At 36.1% G+C, this 10503-nt stretch overlaps 1 protein-coding gene across 1 annotated transcript in view; it reads right to left on the reverse strand.

The window, feature by feature from the left end:
* The window catches only part of LOC117153000 (butyrophilin-like protein 2), a 32116-nt gene extending 22137 nt beyond the window's left edge, over positions 1 to 9979 (reverse strand). Inside the window, exons 1-4 of the mRNA XM_033326529.1 lie at positions 9967 to 9979; positions 8254 to 8595; positions 7674 to 7961; positions 2296 to 2637 (exon numbers count right to left, since the gene is read on the reverse strand). Of these exons, the coding sequence (XP_033182420.1) occupies positions 2296 to 2637; positions 7674 to 7961; positions 8254 to 8595; positions 9967 to 9979 (985 nt within the window). The remainder of the gene's footprint in view (positions 1 to 2295; positions 2638 to 7673; positions 7962 to 8253; positions 8596 to 9966) is intronic.
* Between the last annotated feature and the right edge of the window lie 524 nt (positions 9980 to 10503).

The following is a 10503-nucleotide window of genomic DNA, read 5'->3' on the forward strand; positions in this document are numbered from 1 at the left end:
CTTCCCTGTCCTGCCTTCCCAGGTGATACAGAATATGGATTATCTATCACCTGGATCTGTCTCTGACTGAACCTCCGGTATTGTGAGTGGTTCCCCTAACCCGACTCGTTCCCTTCCTCTCTGTAGAGAGGACTTTTGCTCATTCTTGTAACCAGTCATTAGACTGTTGCCCCAGGAGATTTTGTTTCCACGTGTTTCTCTCAGCTCCATGTACTCTCCAATCTGCTTCATCCACATCTCAACTCTACTCCATTTCTGGATCATCATCATCTCGTCACTTCCTGGTTCACCTCGCTGGTCTCACTCAGGTCATTTACTCTTTTTTAATACATCAGTATTCTACTGTGTTACTCCGGCAAACCCTGTCTCCTCTCATAGACCTTCACCTACATCCAAAGTCACCCTGATTCAACTGTGATGTCACTGGACCTCCTCACATTAATATTATATTCCCTTTTAGTAATAAACCCTTTTACCTCATCCTGTCCTTCGAGTCATCTCTGGTTATGCAGTCTGATCCTAACCTCGTGACAAACTATCTGAACTGGATGGTTAAGATTTATCTTTCTGTGTGTCAGCAGACAGAGGATTTACATAAAACTGACTGTTCACTTTTGAGCCACCACACACAGACATCTTCAGGGTGATGTTGACTTTGTTTTATTGACTGGTTTCCTTGACCTCTCCCTGACTCTTTATATACTGTAGTTAGTTGTTTTAATTTGTTCAGTGTGTTTTATACTTCATTCTTCCTCTCTATATAAATGTATTTACATTATCAACTGTTGTCATCATTATTTTTTTTTTATTATTTCTCTCCTTCAGCTTCCAGCTGGTCTCAGTTATGATTTCTAGTTTCAAGTATTCCGGAGCTTTAGTAACTGTCTCCTCTACTTCTTTTTCTGTTACTTCTTTACTTGCTCTCTATTTGTTCTTCTCTGCTGATCTCTGCATTTAGAAGATGAGTTGATGTCTCTTCCTCTCCTTTACTACTCCCTTTCTCTGACTGTTTCCTCTGAATCTCTTCTCTCTGACTCTCTGTGTCCTGCAGTTGTTGTTTTATTTGCTTTATGCTGTTTTCTACTTCATTGTTCTTCTCTGTGATTCTAACAACCTCATCACATGTTTTCTTCATTATTTTATCTAAGTTCATTTGTAGCTCTTGATGTTCTTTCAATCTCTCTTTCAGTTTCCAGTTGGCCTCAGTCATGAGTTCTTTTAGTTTTAAGTATCCCTGAGCTCTGTTCACTGTCTTATCTCCTTCCTTCTCTGTCACTTCTTTATCCACTGAGTTCAACTTCTTCTCGTTCTCCTCTGTTGCTCTCTCTGACTCCTGCATTTGTTTGGCGATTTGCTCTTTCTGCTTCTCCAGATCTTTGTTCAATTCCTTCAATGCACCAATAACCTGTGTCAGGTCTTTCTGTTCTTCTTCTTTCTTTTTTAAGTTCTCATCAAGTTTTGCTTTTTTCTTGTCTAAATCCTCCATTAGTTTGACGTCTTTCATCAAACGCTTGTGTTCTGAGCTGATTTTACTTGTATTCGTCTCTCCTCCTGTGTAGAAACAGAAGCAGTTTACAGTATTTAGTACTGCAACATTTAAAACAAATCCATCCAAAAGTTAGAAGCAAACAAATGGTGATCATAATAAATATATCAATCAAAGAGCCATTTTATTTTTCATCTACATCATAAATGAAAAAAAAAAAAATTTTTGAATACAAGCGGACAGTCTCCCCTTTCTTTAACGGGGCTGACATCCATGATAAATTCAGTATTTCAAAATATGTCAAATTAAGTTTTAACTCACTGAGTTTGTCTCGTCTCCATTTCTAGACAAAAAGTACAACTGTCAATATAAACATCAGACCAAACAACACACTCATGGTTGTAGCAGCAGTACAACTAGATGAGGTCACGGAGAAATCATCTGAAATAAAAAGAAAAAAAGATAAATATGAGAAATATAAAACATGCACACAACTGAAATGGTTGAATTGTATAAACGTTGTATGAACACACAGCCAGCCTACATGTTTATACCTGTATTAATAATCTCTACAATCCCAGTTGCTTCATGCTAAAACTTCAGTCATTCAGCTTTATTAGATACATTTTAAAGCCAGAGAAGCAGTTTGATCATTCATGATTCTAAACAACCCCGACATATCACTGTTCTTGTAGTTATTAACACAGTGTATAGTGTTAACATAAAAACATCTGACTGGTGCATGTAAAAACATCAGTTTAACAAATCCTCCGACACAGTGATTCTGTTACAAATACATGTTTTCTCACCTACAGTGAGCTGGATGAAAGCTTCCTTCCACAATGAAGGAAGGAAACACTTGTATTTTCCTGCATCAGACATTTTCACGTTGAAGATCTTCAGGGAGACGTTTCCATTCACCAGCTGATCCACAAACAAAGTGGTGCGGTAACTATACAAAGGATTTTGACTCTGATATACCAGTCGTCCATCTTGGTGAACATGGATGTACTCGGGGTCCAAACCAGGTCTGGTCCACTCCACTGTCCTGGAACTGGCACGGATGGGAGGATAGAGGCGACATGGTAGGATAACATCTTCTCCAGCCTGGGCTGCAACTGACTCAGATGAACAAATCAGCTGTGACTGACCTGTAAGCAGAATAAACCACATGACTGCTGAAAGATCTACGACTGAATATGTTCATGAAGATAAAAATGTATTGCAGTACTGTTGTATTAGTGCAGTACATAGAAGTAATGATATCACAGTATATCTGATGTACTGTGTGTTCCATTTAGACTAATTTTCTTCACTGATGTGCACGAGGTTAAATTGTGCTTTAATATAATAATTTAATTGTCTGACGTACAGCATGTTGACCACTGGGTCAACTTTAGACTACAAGTAAAGGTAGTTTTCTCTGCATGTACTGAATGAATGTAGTGTAACTTCTCACCTGTGGCTAATGGGAGGTCATGGAGGACAAACAACAAGAACCCAAAGCAGTTAGGAAGATACATTATATTTTTCTGTGAACGTAAGAGAAAAACACTCTCTTGAGATATATTCAATACATTTGTATTGCAATTTAAAATGAAATTTTAATTCAAGTTCAATACAGGTATGTTTTCAACAAGCATATCAAAGAATGATCTCTTTTGTTAAATCACTGCAGCATCAGACAACACAAGTTGTATGCAATCATGTAAATTGCTATTGATGTTCATGTTGCTGCAGCATAAACGGTAAATAAAATCATGCTCAGGTTAAACAGCGCAATGGTGGAGACAACTATGTTTCTTTGAGCATATTCACAAACAACTTCCTGCACCTAAAAGTTGCTTTCAGTGACAAAATGTAAAGAATATTAGAACTATGACATGTTCTAACAATTTGCCCATAATGAGAAAACAAATCCTTGTTTTTTTAATTAATTTAAAGCTGTGAGATGAACCAGAAAAAGAAAGTGTTTCTTACAGACTCACAAGAGCCATGACGTTTACTTTCTCTTGCTCAGATAATTACACACTCAGGGTTAAAACAGTGAAACCAAACTATAGCAACAGATAAAACTTAAGAGAAGTGTAAAGTATAATAACCATAATCATTCTAATAGAATTTAAATATTTCAACTTCACTAAACTGCAGAAAATAATGATGCACCCTACCGTGTAACTCCGCAGAGTGTTCATGTCCTGATTAAACTTTGGACTGTTTGCACCTTAAGCTTTTACAATCTGACAGTCCATAAACTGGGTCAGTGCTTAGATACTGGTTTTATATTACTAAGACACACATTTATTTACCTTCTGCTGTTATAACAAAGATGGACAAAGTTTCATATTCAGAGCTTTCTAGCCATTTAAAAGCTTTAATATAATTTGTTGTTTCATTTTCTAAATAAATCACCTTGCAAATGTATGTAAAAAATATTTTTCAGTTATGTATAATGTTAATGTTGGGAAATAACATGGAAAGAGCATTTACAAACCTTGGCACTATATATTTGCTGTTTCTGAATTCAACATTTCATTGTGTTTTATGACAATACTTTACATGGCTCCTATTCAATATTGGATATGTGCATATAAGAATAACTATCTGCAAATAATATTTCTGTATGTTGCTGAGATAAATAAATATTTCAGAAATTGGTGTATGACAAAGTAATTAATAATATTTGGATATAATGTACTGTACAGAATGAAACAGCTAGTTACAAGTAGGACACAAGTGATTCTACTTGATTTCTCTTTTTTTATATCTACCTATTTTTACCCAATGTTTTTGTTGTTTCCCTGTCAGAAAAAAAGTATGAATACGAATATATTGCTCTCCTCCTGTGCAACCAGCTCCCAATTAGTTTTCCCAGAAATTTAACGTACGTCTCTCAATATACAATGGCTGATTATAGGCTTCAAATGCCAATAGTCACATACACACATATACTTGTAAAATTCATCTAATGTCACACTATGAACTTAACCTGTTAAATTGATTTGTATCAAAACCAAAAACATACAGTGACTATAGAGAAAATAATGCACATAAAATAAAAATTGGACTGATAAACAGTTTTTGCCCTTGTTTATCTGTCTTACAACTCCAGTAAATCAACATTTATTCCAATATTTTTTTAAAACAAATACAGAAATCATTGTGCAGTTTTATGAATCAGCATAAAACGGCTATTGGAAGAATTTAATGACACATACAAGAAAAAAACTAAAATCACATGTTCTAACCTTGCACATGTGCATTACAGTGAGATGAAGCTCTATGCATACTTAATGAGCAAATATTATATAAAAGCTAACTACAATACCACAATACATAGAATGCATTAAATTACAAAAACGTATATAGAGAGATTTGTACATTGATGTTTAACTATGTCATGATTCCAGCTCCCCCTGCGTGTCTTACATTTACATTTTACCAGACACTTTTATCCAAAGCAACTTACAAGGAGATAGCCACAGCTGGGATTTGAACCCCAGAACCCCGGTTTCTGCTTATCTCATACGAACCCAGCCTGACCTTAAACCTGTCTCTGCCTAAACTACCAAAACCATGAGTGGCATTCTACCTGAGCTGTGCTTTTCCTTGTTCTACCTTCCCCGGATAGGACCTACATTCTGTATCACCTGGATCTGTCTCTGCCTGAACCTCCGGTATTGTGAGTGGTTCACCTAACCTGATTCGTTCCCTTCCTCTCTGTATCAGACCTGTTCCTCCTTCTAGTCCTTTACCATACTCTGTCTTAGTGTTTGGACCTCACACGGTCTACTCTACTCTTATATCTACCCTACCTATCACCTATTGGAACAGCCTCTTCTGTGTATGACCTCCAACTGACTTATCACTCATGTTTTGGATCGTGGATATCAGATTGCTCCTTCTTGTAACCAGCCATTAGACTTTTGCTCTGTGCCTCAGGAGATTCTGTTTCCACCTGTTTCTCTCAGCTCCATGTGCTCTCCAATCTGCACCAGCCATCTTCGATAGTGACAACATCCACCTCTGCTTCACTTTCGGATCATCATCATCTCGTCACTTCCTGGTTCACCTTGCAGCTCTCACTCAGGTCATTTACTTTTCTTTATTACATCAGCATTCTACTGTGTTAATCCGGCAAACCCTGTCTCCTCTTATAGACCTTCACCTACATCTAAAGTCACCCTGCTTCAACTGTGATGTCACTGGACCTCCTCACATTAATATTAAATTCCCTTTTTGTAATAAACCCTTTTACCTCATCCTGTCCTTCGAGTCATCTCTGGTTTTGCAGTCTGTTCCTAACCTCGTGACAAATTATCTGAACTGGATGGTTAAGATTTATCTTTCTGTGTGTCAGCAGACAGAGGATTTACGTAAAACTGACAGTTCACGTTTGAGCCACCACACACAGACATCTTCAGGGTGATGTTGACTTTGTTTTATTGACTGGTTTCCTTGACCTCTCCCTGACTCTTTATATACTGTAGTTATTTGTTTTAATTTGTTTAGTGTGTTTTATACTTCATTCTTCCTCTCTATATAAATGTATTTACATTATCAACTGTTGTCATCATTATTTTTTTTTGTATTATTTCTCTCCTTCAGCTTCCAGCTGGTCTCAGTTATGATTTCTAGTTTCAAGTATTCCGGAGCTTTGGTAACTGTCTCCTCTACTTCTTTTTCTGTTACTTCTTTACTTGCTCTCTATTTGTTCTTCTCTGCTGATCTCTGCATTTAGAAGATGAGTTGATGTCTCTTCCTCTCCTTTACTACTTTCTTTCTCTGACTGTTTCCTCTGAATCTCTTCTCTCTGACTCTCTGTGTCCTGCAGTTGTTGTTTAATTTGCTTCATGCTGTTTTCTACTTCAATCTTCTTCTCTGTGATTCTAATGACCTCATCACATGTTCTCTTCATTAATTTATCTGTGTTCAATATGTAGCTCTTGATGTTCTTTCAATCTTTCCTTCAGCTTCCAGTTGGCCTCAGTCATGAGTTCTTTTAGTTTTAAGTATCCCTGAGCTCTGTTCACTGTCTTATCTCCTTCCTTCTCTGTCACTTCTTTATCCACAGAGTTCAACTTCTTCTCATTCTCCTCTGCTGCTCCCTCTGTTGCCTGCATTTGTTTGGTGATTTGCTCTTTTTGCTTATCCAGTTCCTTCGTCACTTCCTTCCATGCACCAATAACCTGTGTCAGGTCTTTCTGTTCTTCTTCTTTCTTTTTTAACTCCTCATGAAGTTTTGCTTTTTTCTTGTCTAAATCCTCCATTAGTTTGACATTTTTCTTCAAACGCTTGTGTTCTGGGGTGATTTTACTTGTATTCTTCTCTCCTCCTGTGTAGAAACAGAAGCAGTTTACAGCTTTTATTGCTGCAACATTTAAAACAAATCCATCAAGAAATTGAAAAGTACTGAAAAAGTAAAAAGGTAGTGTAAGTTCAACACAATAACAGATTATAAATATTTCTCTTATTTATTATTGCAACATTTAAAACAAATCTATCGAGAAATTGAAAAGTAAGTTCAACAAAATAATAATAATGAATACTTTATTGATCCCCTTGGGGAAATTGTGGGTGGACAGCTGCTAGACGGTATGTCAGCGCTACACTACGGGGTTTCGGTGTCTTATCCAAGGACACCTCAGCAAGTAGCCAGGAGGAACCGGGAATCAAACCACTCTCCCTGGGGTTTGTAGGCGACTGCTCTACCACCTGAGCTACTGCCGCCCCAAAATAACAGATTATAAATAAACTATTTCAATCAGAGTTCTTTTCCTGATTGTCATGTGGCCAACAAATGTGGAAATATATCAACCATTGAGACATTTTACCTCTACATTATAAATGAAACAAAATACTTGTTGCTAATACTTAATACATGTGGACAGGTCCCCAGTCTATCACAGGGCTAAAATCAAAGACTAATTTGGTATAATTGAATATGTTAAATAATGTTTCAACTCACTGAGTTTGTCTTGTCTCCATTTCCAGACAAACAGCACAACTGTCAATGTGAACAAGAGACCAAACAACACACTCATGGTTGTAGCAGCAGTACATGATGAAACTATGAAGAAATCGTCTGGAACAAGACAAGAAAAAACAACAGTGTAATTATAACACTAAACTGCATTTTTTAAGAAGTAAAAATTAAATGGTTTTATACATTTAGAAACATTTCCACCTGGAACATGCATCTGTGTCTCTCTGGTCTGGTTGATGTTTCTCTCTTGGACTCTACAGGTGATGTTGTTGCTGTGTCTCTTCTCCACAGTCACTCTGCTGCTGACAGTATAGAGGTCATCAGGACCTCTGACTGTCTCTGTAGGTCCAGCAGAGAGGATCTTTCCCTCAGCGTCCAGCCACAACAGCTCAGGCTCTGGATACCAGCCTTTAGACTCACACTGTAAAACCACTCCACTGCTGGATCTATCAAGTCCTGCTAAAGTGGTACTGGGTGGAGAAAAAGCACCTGATGATGTGAAAAGACAGAGATCTCAATCAGCATTTATTGGTCCAGTTTTAAAAATGATGTATTCCTTTTTATGTTACTGGTTAATTTTTCAACTGAGTTGATGGGTGTATCTAGTTTGCATTTAAAAGTTTGAGCAACATATCCTTCACATAAAGACATAAAGGGAAGTTAAATGGGTTTAGGTCATTTAAAGGGTGTTGGAAAATATTCTTACTTCAATAAGATACTATATAAAATATTAAAAAAAAAAAAACATTTCCATGTAGTACAGTGGAGTCAATTTACTTACCAACAACAAGCTCAATAAAATGCTCTTTACTCTGCTTTGGAACGTAGCATCTGTAAATCCCGTTATCAGAGATTTTTACTTTGGACAGTTTCAATGAAATGTCTCCTTGTTTCAAGTAGTTGACAGAAATTGATGCTCTTCCTTCGTAGGCTGTGTTTTGGTCAACCAGAAGTTCCTGACCATTGTGCCAAACGTAGACAAATCTGGGGTTCAGGTCAGGTCTTCCCCACTCTACTGTCATTTGAACAGCATCTGTTGGAGGCTCAAGCTGGCATGGTAAAACAATGTCTTCACCAACCATTACAACTATTGACTGAGGTGGACTGATCGTCTGTGACTGGCCTGGAAAAGAGCAAGTTTATTCAAAATTAACTGGACATTATTATTTTTCCACACAATGTTTAAGTACTTCAGTCTTTTTTTTAACATTTGGCTGTGTAGTTACTGCACTCATATAAGTACCAGAGAGTACAATTTGACTGCTATATAACTCCTTTATTTTTCATTTCACACATCTTTAATGTTAAAATATTTTACGTCGGTTTTGTAAATTTTGCTTGCTCACAACATACAGTGCCGTTGCGAGTATTTGTAACATTTCAAGATTCAGATCATCAAACAAATTTTATTATTACACAAAGATAACTAGATTAAATACAACATGTAGTTTTTAAAAGATCATTTAATTTATCAAGGGAAGAAAAGCTGTCCAAATTCGCTTAGCCCTATGTGGAAATGTAATTGACCCCAACTAATAACTTATAATGCAATAAAGCCTTTGTGATAACTGGCAACAAATCTTTTCTCCTCCGCTGTGAAGGAATTCAGATTTCATGGTTCCATCAATTATGGCAAGTTTCTGAAGTTGCAAAGTAGCCCTAGTACCACCATCATGTTGGACTGTTGGTATAAGGTTCTTTTTATAAAATACAGTTTCAGTTTTATACCATATAGGACGCACACCTTCCAAAAACTGCAACTTTATCTTATCAGTTCACTGAATGTTTGCCCAAAAGTTTTAGAGATAGTTAAGCAGCACTTTTTCACATATTTACTCTTATTGAATGAGTCATCATTTAAAAACTGCATTTTGTGTTCACTCAGGTCATCTTTGTTTACTATGAAAATTTGTTGTGTGACCTGTCTATCATGTAAGTGTGACAAATATGAAAGAAAAAAAAATCAGGAAAGGGGTAGATACTTTTTCACAGCACTTTGGGAGTGTGACATACAGTCATATCAAAATGTTACTAATGTGTTTGTGTGTACATTACCTCCGAAACAGTGTATTAGGAGTAAGAAGACAGCAACATGTTCCTTCATGTGAACCATTCTGTAGTGCTATGAATTCAAATTCACAAGTGTAAGCTATTAAAAAGTAATAGCAATAAAGCAATAGCGACCTAAACATTTAAAAATAAATAGGAAATTCTTGTAATAATGAATGCATATTAAAACATGAACATGTCTCATTTAATATACAACCATGTTTAAAGTACAAATAATTTTATACAAGGGCTTTACTAAGGTCTATGACCGAGTACTATACAGTAAAGTTCACATTTACTAGGTTGTGTAGTCAAATCTGCTGTAATTTAACATAAATATTAACTAATACACTGTAACACATTTCACATATACATTATCAATGGTAGCAACTTAAAAGAAAAGAAAAATTAAAAAGACTAATTCCAATTTGAAAATCCTGCTTACCTGTTGTGAGCATGCGGTGCTTCACATTTCACTTGTAGGTTCAAAGTTCTCCCATAAAATCTTGTGTACTTTGAACATAAAATGAGGTGTGTTCACTTTTAACTGTATATGCAAGTGTACATGAAAATATTCTTGGCTTGTTCATTGACTTAACTTGGTTACTTAATACAAAATTAGATTTTTGATCAACTTTAAATAAATGTCTCCAAATGACAAATACTGAGAAAAAATAACTGTATGGGAAATTGTGATTAATGTGTTAAGGGTTAAAGGCAGCTGTTTTTACCAGAGAAGAAACTGACTGGTTAATATTCAATCATAAGCCAGCGTAAAATGAAACTGATAGTGTTCTTTCCTACATATTCAAACATTAATCTTTGACCAGGATGGTCAACATATTGGAAAAGGGGAAGAAACCAAGTTGAATCAGCAAGTCTTTAATTTAACAGTCTATAAACAAACAAATAGTATTTCAAAGTAAAAAAAAAGTTTTATTTATCACAAAGACACCTTGTATTGGCCGTCTTATTACATCTT

Source organism: Anabas testudineus, chromosome 18 (assembly GCF_900324465.2).
Source record: "Anabas testudineus chromosome 18, fAnaTes1.2, whole genome shotgun sequence".
NCBI classification, from domain to species: domain Eukaryota; kingdom Metazoa; phylum Chordata; class Actinopteri; order Anabantiformes; family Anabantidae; genus Anabas; species Anabas testudineus.